This window comes from Trifolium pratense, linkage group LG4, assembly GCF_020283565.1.
Source record: "Trifolium pratense cultivar HEN17-A07 linkage group LG4, ARS_RC_1.1, whole genome shotgun sequence".
In the NCBI taxonomy this organism is placed as follows: Eukaryota; Viridiplantae; Streptophyta; class Magnoliopsida; order Fabales; family Fabaceae; genus Trifolium; species Trifolium pratense.
The window spans coordinates 48,537,009-48,556,528 of record NC_060062.1 but is presented as its reverse complement, the minus strand read 5'-3'; the positions used below and the strand labels follow the sequence as shown (position 1 = coordinate 48,556,528).

General features: G+C 32.6%; 2 protein-coding genes and 1 long non-coding RNA gene across 3 annotated transcripts; all 3 read right to left on the bottom strand.

Moving 5' to 3' along the window:
* Positions 1–1,717: 1,717 nt before the first annotated feature.
* Positions 1,718–2,918, bottom strand: LOC123922802 (cyclic nucleotide-gated ion channel 1-like). Its single transcript, XM_045975491.1, has 3 exons — positions 2,870–2,918; positions 2,603–2,765; positions 1,718–2,200 (listed from the first exon to the last, which is right to left on the bottom strand). The coding sequence occupies exons 1-3, from the start codon at positions 2,916–2,918 to the stop codon at positions 1,729–1,731; spliced, it is 684 nt and encodes a 227-aa protein (XP_045831447.1). The 3' UTR covers positions 1,718–1,728.
* A 679-nt stretch (positions 2,919–3,597) lies between these two features.
* LOC123920827 lies at positions 3,598–7,326 on the bottom strand. The gene is made up of 5 exons (XM_045973147.1): positions 7,147–7,326; positions 6,072–6,424; positions 4,788–5,961; positions 4,544–4,690; positions 3,598–4,310 (listed from the first exon to the last, which is right to left on the bottom strand). Exons 2-5 carry the CDS (start codon positions 6,123–6,125, stop codon positions 3,835–3,837), a joined length of 1,851 nt encoding a protein of 616 aa, XP_045829103.1. The 5' UTR covers positions 6,126–6,424; positions 7,147–7,326; the 3' UTR covers positions 3,598–3,834.
* A 6,466-nt stretch (positions 7,327–13,792) lies between these two features.
* Positions 13,793–15,399, bottom strand: LOC123920826. The gene is made up of 3 exons (XR_006813780.1): positions 15,274–15,399; positions 14,581–15,177; positions 13,793–14,380 (listed from the first exon to the last, which is right to left on the bottom strand). It is a non-coding gene; the product is annotated as an uncharacterized LOC123920826 (long non-coding RNA).
* Positions 15,400–19,520: the final 4,121 nt, after the last annotated feature.

Below are 19,520 nucleotides of genomic sequence, written 5' to 3'. Positions count from 1 at the left end.
CAATAAAGATAAGAGACTGTCATCCTTACATCGACGAAGATCTGCAACAGCAGCAACAAAGATAAGAGACTTATACTTGGGGATCAGACGAAGATAATGAGAAGTGATGAACAGTGATCTCCTTTGGTAAACGATAAACAGTGATCTCCATATAGGTGCGCTTATAATTTAAAGCTACTAATCTTGTACCAATTAAAGAAAAACAATTAAGTTGCTAATCAGGATTTTGAAATATTAATAAAAGGGTATTTATGTAAACAGACATATCAATACAAGGGTATTTATGTAAACAGACGCATCACGTGGTGATTAACTCAGTTTTTAAAATTTTCGTGCCAGGCAACCATTTCGTAACGAATTTGCAGGCGTGGCATCCGCCTATTGGCTTCGTGCATACTGCACCGGTGCAGCGCAAATTTCTGCTGCACGGAAGTGCTCACCATTTTATATTATAAGTTAATTAATCTCTGCTTACTTGTTTGATCACCATAAAACCTAAAAATATTCTTCATAATCATTTCTCTAACTTTCATCACATAATTCTAATATTTTATTTGAGTAAAATTGTACCTTGTCTCTCATTAGTCCTTGCGGATTCAATACTCTTTTTATTACGACGATATACTCGTGCACTTGCGAGCGTATCGGTCAATCAGGAAAAATAAGTACACCCTGACGACTTAGTCCCAATACATATGCTGACCTCATCTCTGTCCGTTTCAGCTCGACGTGCATATTTAAAATTCTTTTGAAGGAGGGGCTTCAGGTATGTAAATCATGCATGAGTCCCACCGGTAGACGTGGCTTCCCAGTCAACGTTCGCGGAATTTGATCGAATGAAGTTCACCATCAGGTCAACGACTTTAGCTTTGTTTATGATGTCCGGGTGATCCATGAGACGTCCCTTAAAAGGGATATGCATTAAGACAAGACACGTCATTTAGTGTCAGCGTGATCTTCCCAATAGACATATGGAAGTTGTTGGTCTCATGCCACCTCTCGACAAAAGCAGGCAAATCAAGAAAAGTATAACTAATAAAGGCATGACCTGCCAACCCTTTGGCTGCAACAGATTGTTAGAAATCCATAAAAATACTAATACTGGATTGTATATTTATTAACTCCTATGCTAAATCAAACTCTAACACAAATCATCATGTAATAAATAATATAATGGATGAATCATTCATTATCCACATTCAAAATTCAGACTCAATTCCGTGTATTCCATCAATATTCTCTATGCTCATTGCTCACCATAAATAATTTTCTATGCAGTCCAATAATGTCTTGTGTTTCTTTCTGCAGATGCACAAAGCTGGCATTTGCTCTGCCAGCATTTTTGAAAAGGGAGGTGAGACTGTTGCGTGACACTGCTGTAACTAGGCTGCTGATACCATGTAACGAATATCGAGACCTAACTCATCCTTACAAAACCGGCTTGTAAGGTGAGGATTGCCTCCTCTTTATAAACTCTTCTCAAGAGTCCTATCTATCCGATGTGGGACTAAATCCCACCGAGTGTTGGCCGCTAACAACTGCATCTGTATCACATTGCAATAACAATGGATGTCAATCCTCAGTTTTAACTAGTTATATTAGAGGAAGTAGATCATTATTTACCGTTTTTCTATCTTGTCGCATTAGTAGTAGTTGTTTTGAGTGTATTTTTATACGGTGTCAAAACGATATGTTAGATTTATAATGTTCAACCACATTAACTATATACTATTGTTCTTCGGTAAAGTCAGGTTCTTCAGGCTTCTGAAGTAACATAGCTGGTATTCTCTCTGACATCCTTGTCTTCCTTGCGGTGCCACTACGCCGCAATAATCTGAGGGCATTTAGACTTCCTGAGCTACCACTAGCCTTTGCCAATGCATCTTTCAGCCTGTTCTCCTCTTCAACAAGAGACTCTTCAAGCTTCTTCTTGCTATAGCGCCGCCATGCAGCTTGTATAAAACATGTGGCCCATGTGCGCCATTGTTGCGAGTAGAATCTAAAAGTGTGGCTCAGCTGCTTGCTGTGAAGGCGTCGGAACTGAGATGCCACAAACTTCAGATCGTCGGCTTTTAGGGCAAAGGCTTCGACTTCCACAATGGTTTGGACTGTCCTAGTGGAGATGGGAAGGTTGGATGAAAGATTTATCAATGTATCAATGGAAAATCCTTTCCCTTGAATCCGCCTTTTCCTTTGATTTCTTCACTCTCACATATCAAATCAAGTCAATTGAGAGAATCATTTCTCGTATTTTGCATACACGAACTGTAAAAACTCATTAATCCTCACTACAATAAAAGCGACACATCATTTCTCAAATACTTACACTTGTTGAGATGTGATTACAGTATCTCAAACTATATTAGTGAATAATAGTGATGAGTAAATGAATATATAGTTCTGTATTCTGTTATAAAACAATGCAGGTTTGATTAGGCAGCCAAAATATGGTCATATAAAGGAGCTTCATAAAGCTATCAAGATGTGCGAGCGAGCTTTGGTTTTAACCGACCCAACTGTTACTTCATTAGGGAGCTCCCAGCAGGCTTGTACTCAATTCAAACTTATTTTTCCATCCATGCATGTTTATCTTATTTAATACAGCATCCTTCCCGATTGTAGAAATGCCGTCTTTAATACAGCAAAAGTATGTAAAATGTCAGACACAAATGCAAATGTTACCGACAAATACTTCTCGTGGGAAAGTTTCGATGAAGATATTTCTTCTGTGGATGATAGCTCCTCACTCAGTGCACCTTGGTCTTCTGGAACAGATAAATGTAACGCGGGATGCAAGTGATTATCTTTGGTATATAACTAAGTAAGCCTGATTTTCCTAGCCCTTATAATTCTCCAACCTTATACTAACTCAGTTTCGGCATTTTGAAAATCATTCCATGCCTATGTTTCTTCAGCATTGATATAGGTTCCTCGGAATCCTTTCTACGCGGAGGCGAACTCCCAAGTCCCAACTCTTACTATTGTTCAGTCCACAGGCCATGTTGTACATGTTTTCATCAATGGTCAACTTTCTGGTATGTAAATTTACTCGCCTGGCTTAGTACCTCTTTCTAGACGATTACTAAAAGTAAACATGTTACATGATTAAAACCAGGTTCTACCTATGGAACTCGGGAGTATAGAAGATTCGTGCATATTGGCAAGGTAAACCTTCGTGCTGGAACAAACAGAATAGCTCTGCTCAGTAATGCAATCGAACTTCCTGTAAGTTTTACTTCCTTCATTTACTTTATAAATCGTAATTTCACAAAATGTTGAGATTTTGTAACTTCTGCAATTGTTATCATATTGGAAAATAAAACACTATTGCTCAGTCAAGCACAAAATAGGTTTCAGATTTTTTTGCAGTCACACAATTCGCTAGTAAGTACTGTCTAATCAAATGATTCCGATTTTAAGCTCGGTAAATTATGTTTGATGAAATTTAATATCAAGTTTGAAATCTGAGTTGTATGTCCCGACTTGATAACTACAATAGTGTATGGATTTCATTAGTGCAAGAAATCCGCATCCGACATAATACCTTATAGAATTCATGAAAGCATGTTTAAATTAAATTTCAAATGACAATTGATATTGTTTGAAAACATTATTCACATAATATTCATAGAATTCATGAAATCCAAATGAGATCATATCAAGTTCCACATACAAAAGTTGGTGAAAATGAAGAACTCACTCACCACTTCAACTCTTTGGCCTTAACAAACCAAGAGACATTATTCAATGCATAAAGTTTCCTCTTATTTATATACAAATGAAATATTTTCAAAGACCAAAATAAACAACTTTCTAATGAGTTGTTCCCGAATTTCACCTCTTTGTATGGTTCCTGCTTTTCGGTGCAACACTTGCACTGCTTCTATGCCCTCTGCCGGAACTTGATCCTCCATGTCCTTTTGCTACTCTATTCATTGATCTTCTTACGAAGTTCTGCTTCTTGTTGTTCCCAAGAGCCGCTTTAGCAACACGATCAGTTAATATCTCCCGCACCGTCCTTTGACCCTTGAGGGGTTTTTGGTTCAGGTACACCAACTTTGGCAGGAGACCAGATACTGTTTTGTTTAGTTGTTCATCACCGATGTTTCTCTGAATAGCATTTCCGAGTAGATTAAGGACTAGGAGTGAGTTGTAATTAGCCACCAGCTGGCCTAATACTTTTGTTGTCGTGATTTTGTTGAAGCTCAAATCCAAAACTGTCAGCTTAAACAACCTATGTAGCCCCTCAACATCACTTATCTTGTTCCCAGCAAGATATAGCTCTCTGATAAGTGTACAACTTGACAAACCTGATAAATTACAGTGTTTAACTTTAATGCCGATTAGGAAATAAAGACCAACAAATTTCATATGTAAAGTCCTTTTATTATTTGTCTTAACCCTCCGGTTGTCAGGGGAAGGGAGCCTGGTAACACGGAGTTCGGCCGAGAGATAAATAAAGTCTGGCTAAAGATTGTTCCAACAAGAACTCAAACTCAGAATATGAAAATTCCTTAAAGTATATGTTAATATAGATGCTAACCTTGTCCAATTCTTGTGATGCAGTTATAACTTAGGTCAAGTATCCGCAACCGAGTCAATTCTTTGAGGCCGTCAACGGTGCTTATCTTGTTTCTTGACAAATTAAGTGTTTGAACACTCTTTGGTAGACACCCCGGTGAGATGCAAACTGCAGAACAGCAATAAAGAAGCGAGTCAATAAACTGAGTTAATTTAGTTTAAATATATGCAGCACTAAGGGCTATGTTGTACTCCGGAAGTTATACCTATGAAATTGTTTGACAGGTTGACAGAACGGAGGTTGGAAAAGTGTGAAATTATCGGGATGGCTTTTATACCAACGCCAGATATGTGAGCAATTGATGAAGCTGGATTCAGAGATTGGACCATACAATTGGCTTTCAAAATATCCTTTGAAAGATTGGAATTTGAATGAGTCATCTGAGATATGTTTCTTATCATTGGTCTACCAGCTTCAGGAGAAGATGGGAAGGAAATACTTTCGGCATTGTCGTCAAGAAGATCATCCTCAAGAACTGGTTCCTGAATTTCAAGATCTTTGACCCATGCATCCACCCTGGCATAAGAAGATGACTCTGTCGAGAAAGAAAACCATTGCTTTTGAAATCTGCTCCGTGTTTGATCATCAACATCAATGATATTGTTACGGGAATGAGTAGTAATTGACACAGATGATTGCATGTGTCTCAGTGATTTTCTAGATGTTCTCTGTATACTCCTGTGGCTCCATAGGAACAACTTGCACCACAATTTTTTACTTCCGGAAGGAAGTACTTCGCTTGAAGAATGCCTTTTCAACATCACTCTATCAGCATTGCAATGACTTGTCATAGACCTAGACCTCTTAAGATTAACCATCGGGTTTGTTGATAAATCAAGAAAGTGTTCAAAAGACTGCGAATTTGAAGGAGACAACAAGTATTGAGTTATCTGCCTACGAACATCTCTATTTTCAAGGTTAGAGCACGACCGCTTGAGCTTTGGAGAACCCAAGTAATCGGTCCTCCAAATACCAGGGTCACTCATATGTCCACTATGTTTTGTATCAGTGCTCTTTTGACTGTACCTATCGCTTTGATCTTCAAATTCATCGGTGACTTGGGTTTTTCCAGTTGGATCATACCCTTCTTTGCTTGCAACAGGTTCATCAAATTGAAGATCAAAATCTGATAGTTCCCTCTTGCTTGACAGGGAATTTTCACTCGCATCTCCCCCTTCATAAGCTTCTCTCACTTCACCTTTCACCGAGTTTTCAAGACTCATAACCCTCACATTGGACCTCGAGCTGTTCTGAAAACCATGGTTTACAGTAAGATCAAAAGTGTTTGGTTCTGAATCACGCGTCTCTGATGATACTGAGTGTTGTAGTTTGGCAAGTAATGTATCAAAACTCTCTTTTGAAGATTTTTCTCTCCCCACCTAAAGAAGCAAACAAAGATAAAGCACATTAATCGCAAGTGTTAATGGAAACATACGAAACCAAAAATAATAAAATAAGTACACTATATCCAAATCCAATCAACCCTTACCTTTTTATTCACCTTCCTTACATTCAACTCACAGAAGCACTTAAGTATTGCCATCCAAAACTATGAAACCTACTCTAAATGCTTTTAATTCAATCTTCTTAGCAATTCCTTCGCAGTTTCTATCAATCAAATTGCCGCTTGCATCTCAAAAGCGATCACATTGAATGAATTGTTAGCCATAATCAGTAGGAAAGAGCAGAAAAGGAGAACAAAACCTGTGTGAACAAAACCGAAAACCGGAAAACAAAAGACCAAAGCCTGTTCCGGTTGATGCAGCTATCTCTAGAAAATTTGCCAGACTTGTGTATGCAATAACTCTCGGCCTTCTTAAATCTCCATCAACATTTTTTCACCTGTTTAGTTGAAGACAAGTTATCAAATAACCGAAATATCCCAAATATTCATCAACAAGTTCTATTTAAATTATGTTTCGGCAAGCCACTAGGGGTGAGGGATTTGGATAGTATGTTAGAGGTCCTGGGTTCGATCCTCAGCTCCATTGTAAACCAAAAAAATATATATATGTTTCGGTACACCAAAAAAAATCTACTTGGCAATTAATACCAAGTTAGTCGCTCGCTATGGTCATAAATATAAGCGCAAAATCAAATCTAAAATATATTTAGTCCAAAATTGAATCAAATACATTTTTTTAAGGTGACACCATTCGAACTCTAGGGTTCGAACTTTGGTCCTGCATGTTACATGCAATATCTCTAACAACCGAGCTATGCTTACGGGGACATTATTCGCTTATATTTAATACTACCAAATTGAGTTTTTCAAACACTCAATCTCCATAATTCAAAGCAGACAATACTCATAATACCATTTCAATAGACTTGAGGTACGGACAAATCAAACCATGTCATTTTATAAAATTCATAACAAGAAATTAAATTTCAAAAATCCTCTAAAGTCAACATTATTAAATACTAGAAGAAAGTCAACACATTTTTTAAGAATTGCTTCTAGGAATTCAATGATCTCTTTCAATAAGACACAACAATTTGAAAACACATAAATTATCATCAAGTCTTTTGCAAGAGTCAAAAGGGTGACAGTAGCAACTAACCTCAAATGAAATGGTGAATTATGCAAACATTGATGGGAGTTGAAAAAAGGTGAAAGGAAATGTGAGAAAGAAGAGTGAAATTGGAGAGGTTATAAAGAATGTGGTAGAAAGAGAGAGACACAGAGAGAGGTGGTGATTGTTTGGAAGAGAATAGAGAATTTATTTGAATTGAATGGAAGTGAATAGAAGACAGGACACACACACAAACATAAATGCTAATTTGTAACTTCGAGGGGCACGAAACAACGTGAATCTATTCGTTCTTCTGGTATTCTTTTTCTGGTCACTATTACATAGTCTCCCTAAGAAGTTCATTTTCTACGTACATTAAAATATTAATGTATTTAATCCATAATATAGTTTAAATACATTCATATTTCAATGTATCTAAAAAGTGAACTCCCTATTATATTAAGAAAGGGTTAAATATATTTTTGGTCCTTATAATTTTCCTGAATTTTCATTTTAGTTTCTGAAGATTTTTTCACACTTTAGTTCTAAAAAAATTTCTGTCAATGTTTTTAGTCCCTACTTTTCATTCAACTCGTGTATACTTTCATATTTTTGAATGATTTTTTGTATTCATGTTTATAGTATTATAAGAACATCTCCCATAAAAATTTAGAATTTTTTAAACGTGAGATGAATTATTTATGAATTTTTATGTGAAAAAAACAAAATAATTCATATTTAATTTATCTTTTGTTAAAAAAATTTAAAATTTTGTAACAGAGATTCATATAATGTACTAACACATGACCGCGAAAAAAAAATATTAAAATTTCAAATGATATGCACGAGTTGAATGAAAAGTAGGGACTAAAATCATTGACGTAAAAAACTTCAGGGACTAAAAAGTGTGAGAAAAATCTTCACGGACTAAAATGAAAATTTTGGAAAACTATAGGGACGAAAAATATATTTAACCCTAAATTTAATTTTCCTACGCAAAAAAAAAAAATTGATACATTAAAAAAGGATTTGGATCTCCAATTTTTCCCTCATGTTTTCTCTTCTTTTTTTTAATTTAAAGGTCGAAAATCAACCATTAGATTAAGAAAAATGAGAAAAAATATGACGGAAAATTGAAGAGGATCTAAATCCTTAAAAAAATAATGTATATATCAAATACACCATTTTTTTGACAAATTTTTTTTTTTTAATGTACCAAAAAGTCAAATTTATTTATCATATTACCTAGAGGAAGTACCAATTTAAATCTTTCCTCATCTCTCCTCATATACTCAATATTTTTTTCTTCTTCTTCTAGTAGCATTAAAAAAGGTACTAATATTTATTGTATTTATAATTTTAACCAAACATTAGTTTTTAAAATTTTGGACTAGAGAATATTATATTTATCAAACTTTAGTTTATTTTACGATAATAATATTGAAACACATTTTTTACAATAAAAATTGACACCTCATGGTGTTCACCAAATTTATGTTCTGAGGATTCTTTTAATATTATTAATGATATTTTTAACATATATTTCATTATTCACTTTGATTATTTCATTAAACAGAGATTTAACTAACTAGTTTTTTGTTTTTACGGGAATTAACTAGTTATTATACTCGTTATGGTTCTTTTTATAAGAGACAATTCAACTTTTTAGATTTATTGAATAATTAATTTATCAAGTTTATATTATAAACAAAATACATTATTTTTTCAATTAAAAAAGTCAAATTTGCTTATAATAGTGACCGGAGGGTGTACATGGGTTGGATTTGGTCAAAATCGAAATTCAAGCCACATAGTATACTTTGGATTTGGTCCAATAAAATAACCACCAATTAGTATAGGGGTGTACATGGATTGGGTAAGTCCGGTCCAATCCAACCCAAAAAAGTGGGTTGAGTCTCGCAAGTGGGTGGATATTGATTTCAAAAATAAAAAAATCATAAAAAGTATCGGGTTTCGGATAAAACCGGACTCAATCCAAGAAACTCACTGACTCACTGGTGCTATGTATTTTGAAATATTTTTTCAGAACTGCTATATATCACGAAGAATTTTTTAACGAGAATCACGAACATAGCTATTTGGATCAGTTTCTTCTTTTTTTTTAATAAAAAAATTATATAACTGGTTGTTTGACAGAAATCATGGGTGGTTGGTAACATGGTCGTGGTTTTCATTGTTCAATGTTTCGTAGTAATAAGTATTTCTGATATTTTTTATGAAAATACTAAAAATTTTGTCATTTGATTATTAGATATTTTTATAATGAAAATAAGTTATACTATTTTTTATGAAAATAAAAAAGATTGAATAATTTTTATAAACAAATGTGATAATTAATCGCACTATTTTTTAAAAAAATAAAAAGATTGAATAATTTTCATAAACAAATATGATGATTCATCGTTTAGTCATTTGATATTAAAAAAAGTAAAAAAAAAAAAAAAAAGTCATTTGGATAACACATTTAACCTGTAAATTAATGAGTTTGCACAAAAAAAGTTACACTATCTTTCAAGAAAATAGAATGGTTGAGTTGTTTTTATGAAAAAATATGATGATTTAACAATTAGATATTTAATATAAAAAAATAGAAAAATAATTTGGGTAATCCATTGCTCAACCCAATTCAACCCAAAAATTAGTAGGTTCACTCAATCCGACACAATGTTATAACAGACCACTGCTTAGAAACACAATGGTTGAGATTAAATTCTTTCCTCTTGGAACCAGTATTATCATAACCTTCATTTTCATCACTAGAAACCTTGTCAGATCCTCCGATTGAGGTGTTGATGATGAAGGAGACAATTCATGACTTTCGGGATCATGAACAGGCTGTGAATTGGTGGCGCGAATTGTATCCGATAAAATTTGAAGAGGAAAAACAGAAGGAAAACACCTAAACATTTTTTTTTAAAGTGTTCCGGTAATCAACAAAAATTTTTAATTATATATCGGAACTTTTTTTTTTTTCAAAGTGTTCCGATAACCAACAAAAAATTTTACATACCTAAACACTTATTTTCAATCTATTCTAGTAAACAAAAAAAATTGATAAATTTTACATATTATAACACTTTTTTCCAAAGTGTTCGGGTAACCAACAAAAAAATTTAGAAAATTTTTACATATCTGAACACTTTTTCCAAAGTGTTCCGGTAACCAACAAAAAATTTTCATACCTGAACACTTTTTTCCAAAGTGTTCCGTTAACCAAAAAAAAATTTAGAAAATTTTTACATATATGAACACTTTTTTCCAAAGTGTTTGGTAACCAACAAAAAAATTTAGAAAAATTTTACATACCTGAACATTTTTTTCCAAAGTGTTCCGGTAACAAAAAAAAATTAGAAAAAAGTTATATACCTGAACACTTTTTTCCAAAGTATTCCGGTTACCAAAAAAAATTTTAGAAAAATTTTACATACCGGAACATTTTTTTCCAAAGTGTTCCGGTAACCAACAAACCGGAAAAGTAGAAGAGTTTAATGGTGTCTTTGAAGAAGTGTACAACATTCATCGGAAAATTCAAAAAATGACAAAATAAAAAATGATAAAAAATAGTAGTAAAATAAGGATAAAATGAGAATATTTTAAAATATGTAGTGGTAAAGGGTTAAATGTATGGTAGAAAAAAAATGTTCTCATTGTTAATATTCTCCCTCAATCTGCATAATAAAAATTTAAGCATTAATTCATATACTAACAATTTGTTAAGAGGCAATAATGAATAACCTACAATAATCAAATCAAAGAGGAACGAACATACAAATAAAAAACTCCTCTATAAAGCAAACACCTAGCATACCTAAACTAATCACCAAGACAACAAGCTACGCATGCTTTCAAGGCTGAGGGCGATATTTAATCACAGAAACATCAACACTAAATTTTTTGTTTTAATTTACAATGTGATGGGGGATCGAACGCAGGATCCATAGCATACTATCCAAACCCCTCACCATTAGACCAAACTTAGTTGCTTCTAGTTGCTTTAGTTACTATTTGAATACTAATATATTATATATTTAATCACTATTTGAATACGAATATATTATATATGATGAGCACTAATATAGTTTCAGTAAAACAAGACTCCACAACAAATGGAAAGAGGATAGGGAACACAACCAGAGGTGAGAGTTTCTCTGTTTCTAAGATATGGCTTTAGTCTAAGAAGAGCAAATTTCATAGCTCTAATGTTGGTTTTCCTTGATTTTTTTATTGCAATGATGGTGAAGTCCCATATTCTATCTAGATCGAATTGCATGACATGCTCCTGTTTTTAATGTCATACCTTAAAACATAACTATTCAAATTTATGTTTGGTTTTTTTTACTTTGTCCATCAACTCAACATGTGAGTTACTACATTGCATCATGCTAGTGTCTATGGCATTAGGAAGATGATATTATTATAAATCATTGTAAATTTGAGATTAAAGAAAGGAGTGTTTGTTTGCTCTTAAGTATAGTTTCAGATTCTAAAAACATCAACACTATTTGAACACTAATATAGTGTTCTAAAACAAGAGTCCACAACAAATTAAACAATCACATACAAAGTATAGTTTCAGATTAATAGACAATGATATGAATCCAAAATATAGAAGAAAACAAAACTCTAATCATCAATACTAAGGCACAGTTCCAATCATTTCCTCCTACGACTTGAGGTTCGGATACATATGAAGGATCCTCATCTCTAAGCGGTTGAATGCTTCTTCATATATATTCAGAAGCTACCTCCAACATTAAATATGCATGTGGAATTACACCTTGTTGCTACATCAGTTATAACCTTTTGTGAGCTAAAAATGTTTGCCTCTTTCACGCACACTTTAAACAATGTCAATCTTGCTGGATATGCCTTAACATGCTTACAAGCAGCCCTTATCTGAGAAATGGATGAATCTATAAGATATAATCCATCAGACACAATCAAATTCAAAATATGTGCACAGCAGCGTAAATACATACACTCGCCTTTAAGCAAGGTATTTCCATTTCAGGCACTCATATTTCTGATCAAATAAGATAAAGCAACATTGTTAGAGCTAGCATTATCTACTGTAACTGTGCAAAATTTAGTAAGTCCCCAATCTTTCAAGCATTTTTCTAAGGTTTTACCGATGGTGTCACCTCTATGATTAGCAATCAACCAAAAGCCTAAAATCTTCTTTTGTAATTCCCACTTTTGATCGATGAAATAACACATAATTCATATTCTGAATTGAGGTCCATGTATCAGTGGTCAATGACACCATTTGATGGTTGAGAGACAATAAAGATCTTAAGATCACTTTTTCTTCCTTATACAATTGCATACAATCTCTAGCAATAGTTACACGACTATGAATTTTCAAACGAGGTCGAGCACGACTCATAAAACCTTTAAATCCAACACCTTCAACATGTTTAAAGGGAAGCTCAACAATAATTATATTTTTTCATAAATTATTTAAGGTTGAGCACGACACATGTCGTTCTTAAGGATTATGGCATTTTGGCAAGCACCTTCTACAAATTCTACAAAATAAGATTACTGACTTTCCGATGGACTTTTGCACGCAAAATAGTGAAATACTATCGTCAGGGCCGGTTCCGAGATTTTGGAGGCCCGGGGACAAATAATAAAAATGGATTTTAATAAAAAAATATAATATTTTTTTACAAAAAAAATCATTTATTTAAATTATAAATAGTATTTATCAACAATAATTATTTATCGGTGTAACTAACATAAAAAAAAAAATCATTCCACAACGTTGAAATTAAACCAATAAAATGAAGAGATAATTAATAGATAAAAATAACATTTTCACAACAATGTAAATGTTGTTATGGATGAAGCTTTGCCTTTTCTATGATCAAGAAAAAGAAAAAATCAAAAAAAGTTTGGCTTAGAAGCAATTTTTAATTTGTAAGAAGTACCGACAATAGATATTGTAAAAGAGAAAAAGAGATTAAATTAAAATCAGGTGAGTTTTGAACTCACAACCTTAACTTTAAACCCTTGGATAACATGGCGCACCAACAGACCAACTAACATTTCTTGAAATTTTCTCTCCGAAAGTAATACTTAATCAATGTTTCATATTATGGACTTGAAAAAAAATAATTTTGAGGCCCCAATTTTTTGAAGGCCCTGGGCTGTGGGCCTGGTTGCCTTGGCCCAAAACCGGGCCTGACTATCGTTATGTGATACCGTATCACATAGTCAAAATCCGTAATGACTGTAACAGATTGTTATAAATCCATAAAAATACTAATACTACATTGTATATTCATTAACTCCTATGCTAAATCAAACTTAACACAAATTATCATGTAATAAATAATGTAATGGATGAATCATTAGCCACATTCAAAATTCAGAGATAAATTCCGTGTATCGCATCAATATTCTCTATGCTTCTCTTCAAAAAAAGTATTCTCTATGCTCACCATAAATAATTTTCTTTTGACATGTTTCTTCTTTCTGATACATCATCATGTATCACCTATCTTGGCTTCTTATGAGAATATGTGTACCATGTTAATAAATAATGGCTATATATCATATACAAAATTAAATTAGATTTGAAGATATAGTACACATTGTATTAGAAATTGAAAAGATGTATCAATGAAAGATTAATCGTAACAATTACAGAGAATGCTTAGTCCATTGATTAGTTTCACAGATCCTGTGTATATGGCACTTGGAATGATTTCATTGATATTAAAAAACTACTGTTAAAGCTAAAGGCAAGAACGACACGAAAAAAAAAACAACTAAAGGCAAGAAGGAATGAAGAGATTACTTGCTTCACAAGTCATCTAACTTCCATAACTACTTTGTCCCAAAGTTGGTTAGGATTAGTTGCTAGTTAGTTTCCTTGTAATCAATAGTTAGTTAGTTTCCTTGTAATCATTAGCTTATCATTTACATTGTATAAATAAGTGAACCAAATTGTAACTTTGTAAGTTTTGTGAATAATGCATTTTCTCTTCTAACTTTTGGCTCAAGCCGCGCCTAAGCTTTGTGCACAATTTCTTGCTATATGCATATTGTTATTATTCACAATTCATAAATAATCATACTGAAGACACTAAAGAAAGAATGTATAACTGCAATTGAATATCTGAAGTCAATTGAAGATCCAATTTCTATCAACAATCTTCTGCAAGCAAGTTGAATTGAAATTTAGATTAAATACCAAAACATCAATTACCTTAACTCACAAATATAATTATTGAAGAAGTCCATTAAGCAATCTCTGCCAATAAAGAAATCATCAAAAATTGGAATCAAAACTAAATTTAGTTGAGTAAATCTAAAGCAATTGAAATATATCCAGAATCAGGTTCACCGTCACTAGCACAATATTAATTAACCAAAACACTGAAATTATGCATAACTTGTTTTAATTAAACCTGTTAACGATTATAGAAGTCCAATTAAGCTGATAAATAATACCTTATTCTGTCAGCGACAGAGAAAATCCAGCGATAGTGATAATTTCTTCGCGATCAGTGTTGTGATTTGTTTCTTTGTGATGCGTTGTAGAATAGAACAATAATGAAAAAACGAAAGCATAACGGGAAAAGAAGAAGATCACACACACCACACGAGAGGAAGATCCCGGGCAATTCCCGTGCGATCTTCCTCAAAAACAACAAAATATTTGTTTTTTATTCATGTTTTTTCTTGACCTGCCATGCAAGCGCACCTGTCATGGCAAAGGTCAGTTCACAAAGATTTTCATCCTCAAACCACAATCACAGAATTTTCATCTTCATGTAACTAAATTCACAACACAAATCCAAATTCGCGTTTGAAGAATGCATCATCGCTTCTCTTATAATAATCTTCTCCTCAATACTGAAGAAATCGACGACGAGATTCGCAATCATTGCAAGACAAGTTTGCAACACGATCCAATTGTACCTGCAAAGAGTTCTCAATTCTCAACTAGGTTGATGAACATGAAGAGGTTCCTAAAAGCAAGACGAATACGAAGATTGCGCCTCGGAATATAGATCTGAGGAACGAGAACTCATATCCATAGAAAACCTGCAGAAATGGATGCAATTGAAAATGAAATTAGAACAATATCGGGAAAGTAATTAAGGAAAAATAATCAACAAAATAAAGATGAATCAATCATACAATGGAATATTAACCATTGGTGTGTAGATCAGGAATCGATCCATGTGAAAGCAGCGTGTTTGTTTAAGAACGAGACATTGACTCGAAGATATGAATAGAGAGGAAATGAGGAAATTGTGAGAACGCGGTGTTTGTTTTGCGATATATATATATATATATATATGGGGAGGGATCAAATTACACCGGTGTAATTTTATCAATAATTACACTCATTAACAACCCTTGATCTTATTTTGATCTAGTGGCTATTAATTAGTCACTTATAAAATCACAACATTCTATATTAATAAATTAAAAGATCTATTTTTTTTCTCTTACCCTCTTTTTCTTTCCTTTTTGGTTTTTATTACACCTTACTCTTCTATTGTGCCGCCATAGTCCGCCAAACTGTCGAAATCCCTTTCTTGCAACTTGCTACAAGCATCACTAAGGTTCGTTGCTCAAAACTTGGTCATTATTTTCTTTCACCTTTTGACCTATCCTTTACTTTTGGTCAAGCAGGAAATGTGGCTATTGTGGAGAATATGGTCATTATCAATCAACTTGCAAGAGTAAAACAACATAGCATCATGCTCACTTTGTAAGTACTTTTTTTTTTGGGTTTGAATTAGCATTATAGAATCAAAATATTACTAGCACAACAAATAACGATATAGTTCTAAGTTTCATACTATTTTGCAGGTTTTTATGCAAGGACTTTAAATTGAAATGACTCGTGGATATTTCCTAGGCATTATTTCATTTCTTGTTTTATAGAATTTATAGTACTATTTTGGCAAAGTTTGGAATTCGTCATTACAATGGAAACATTGTTTGGGCACTACTTGGGGAAAATACTAGAGTTTGCTATATATGATTTGACATGTACATGATGAAAATCTCATTCTCGAATCTACGAGAATTTTTATAAAAGCCTTTCATTTGCTTCTTTTCGATGGAAGTTTTATTTTTCCGGAATTAATCCTAGATAATCATAATACTACAATGTTACGTACTACAAAATTTGTAGAATTTTGTCTATGTAATTTTTGTTTCATTGTGCTGATTGCTATTTTATTTTTGTTGCTTCATGTGTGTCGATTGCTATACAGACAATACTAGTATTTTTAGTTTGATTTAAAAAAAATAAAAATAAAAGAGGATGTTGAGAACAGTAGCGACAAATATGACTTTATAATTTTGTATTGTAAAGAAGGTGTAATAAAAACCAAAAAGGAAAGAAAAGGAGGGTGAGAGAAAAAAAGAGATCTTTTAATTTATTAATATAGAATGTTGTGATTTTATAAGTAACTCATTAATAGCCACTAGATCAAAATAAAATCAAGGGTTGTTAATGAGTGTAATTATTTTAAAATTACACCGATGTAATTTGATCCCTCCCCTATATATATATATATATATATATGGGGATGGATCAAATTACACCGGTGTAACATTTGAGTAATGTTACACCGCTCAATAACGCTTTAACGAATACAAATTTTACAAAATCCACCGTTGGATTGAAAGCTTATATCGTATAGATCATCCACGTTAAATTTTATAAAAATCTAAAATCGTTTGATATGTTATTGAGACCGATAAAGATTAATGGTTTATGCGTTTTTATTGAATACCGTTAATCTTGATCTATCTCAAAAACATATCAAACGATTTTAGATTTTTATACAATTCAACATGGATGATCTATACGATATAAGCTTTCAATCCAACGGTGAATTTTGTAAAATATGTATTTGTTAAAGCGTTATTGAGCGGTGTAACATTACTCAAATGTTACACTGGTATAATTTGATCTCTCCCCTATATATATATATATATATATATATATATATAAGGGGGTCCTTGTAATGAACGGTTAAGATTTGGTGAGATTATGTGGGTTTATTGGTTCATTGTAATCCAAAGGCGGCGGTTTTTTTTAGGCAAATGAGGAAAATACTAAATAAAAATAGTTGGTCAAAAAATAGAAAATAAATATAATTTTCTTTTTTTACAATATAATAAAATATTTAGTCTAAAAAATGAATAATATAATAATCGTCTGTTCTATTGTATTTGAGCTGGTTTTGTGGGCGGGTACAAATTGAGTAAAAAGAATTCAATTTTTAAAAATGTAAATTAAAAAGTGAATAGTCAAACTGAAAATTATAAATTTAATAGTAACCAAAATTATATACCTTTATATTTTTATATTTGTTCTTGTGTATAACGCTTTAGGTTAATGCTTGACAGAGATGCTTTGAGATAAAGTTTTTGGGTTTGGTGAAAATGTAAAAATAGATTATTTGCTTGGTAATACTTTTCACTTTCTAACTCTCACTCCTATTCTAAAGTAACCTACCACTTTTCTCCATTTTCTATCAATCGTTTGCTCTTGCACTTTCTCTTGAAGTGTTTGTAATTTAAAATTTTAAACCATCATCATTATCAGAAAACATGAATTTCTCTCCACGCTCAACTTTTACTATCTCTTCCGCTGAAGTCCCTTGTGACCTCTCAAATATTGATACCCTAGTAGAAACCATGAAAAGGATGTTGATGTGTTTGCAAGACTCTAGATTGGTTAATCAGGTTTGAATGTTTGGGAACCTCCTAACTTCTAACCTTCCTTTTGTTCAATCTGTCGTTGAACCTGCTATAACAACAATAATGCCATGGGTATCTTGGATCATGTGTGTGGAGTCAATGAATTATAATGTTATTGTAAATGATAGGCTAGTGGGGCCTATTATTCCCGATAGAGGTCTTCGTCGGGGAGATCCCCTCTTTCCATATTTATTTACTTTATGTGCAGATGGTTTGTCGGCTCTTATCAGACATGTTGAAGAAAAAGGTGGTATTCATGGTGTCACGACCCAATATCAAATTATGACCAGCACACAAGCTAACACTAACTCATCATATATCCAGCATGTGCAAGCCTAATACACTAGCTATAACCTATAAACCTTTTTAAAATACTGAGCTACTGAGATTTAGAAGTGTCTCAAACTTTCATGACATCCCAAAATGAAAATTTAATTATCAAAAACTATATATAAACTATATTCGATAAAATCTTTAACATGAACCGATTGTTAGTCATACACAAACGGCTTTTCGACCATAGCACCCACAAAATCAATTTAAACATTCACAACCGAAGAATATAACATTAATTAAAAATGTTAATCTCAGCCAAATATACACTTCACTTCGAGGATTTAACACATAATTCCCTATCTTCCATTACAACCAGTGTCAGTGAGACAACAACAAATTCATCATTCTATTATTATAAAAGACTTAAACAACACTTGTAATCGTTGATTCTTACTCTTCTAATCTAAGAGTCGAACAACTCTACTCATGAGAATCAATATGGGAATTTCTATTCTAGATGCATGGTTAAGGTATAAATCTTAAATTCTAATTCTACTTATGCTAAAAGATAGCCTAATTTAAGATTTAGCCTTATTAATTTGATCACAAAGCAAGAAATTGATGAAAATAGTGAGAATTTAGAGCTTCTTCAACTTCCCCCAACCTCATTAATCCTTGGGTTTATTCCATTGAAGTTTCAGTCTCTATCTACTCCAATAAGATAAATATAGGTGAAGAACTATGCATGCCAAACTTGCAAATGCTAGAAATAGAAAAAAAAAATTTGAAATCCCTTGTTTTAATTTTGTAACCATAACCATCTTTTTCTCTTGTCCTCGCGTGGCAACTAGGTTTTTATTTATTGGGTCCTCCTAAGGACACATGTTAAGGTGTATTAAATTATATTTGGTCTCACTTATTTTAATTTGACAGAAGCAATAGTCAACAATTAATAATGAAGGCAAATGTTAGCATGTGCTCTAAAGACACATGTTAAGGGTGCATTAAATTAGTCATGGCCCCACTTATTCTAGCTTAATAGTATAACTAAAGAAAAAGCAAACTTTATACTCCCTCCGTCCCAAAATATAAGACCTTATTGACTTTTGCACGTACATACATAAGTTTGATTACGAATATCTTTAATGTGTATTAGTAAAAATTATAAAAATTTAATATTTTGAAAATACTCATCGAAACAAATCAAACAAGATCTTATATGATAATATTTACATTTATATACTTTTTTTTCTTTCTAACTTACGGCCTTTTTTTTCAAAAAAACATAATGCATTTTTTTAAAGCGATGGGAATAAAACTGGACCTTTTTTTTATGTTCATCATAAAATAGTAAATCATAAATAAATAAATAAAAAAGGAAG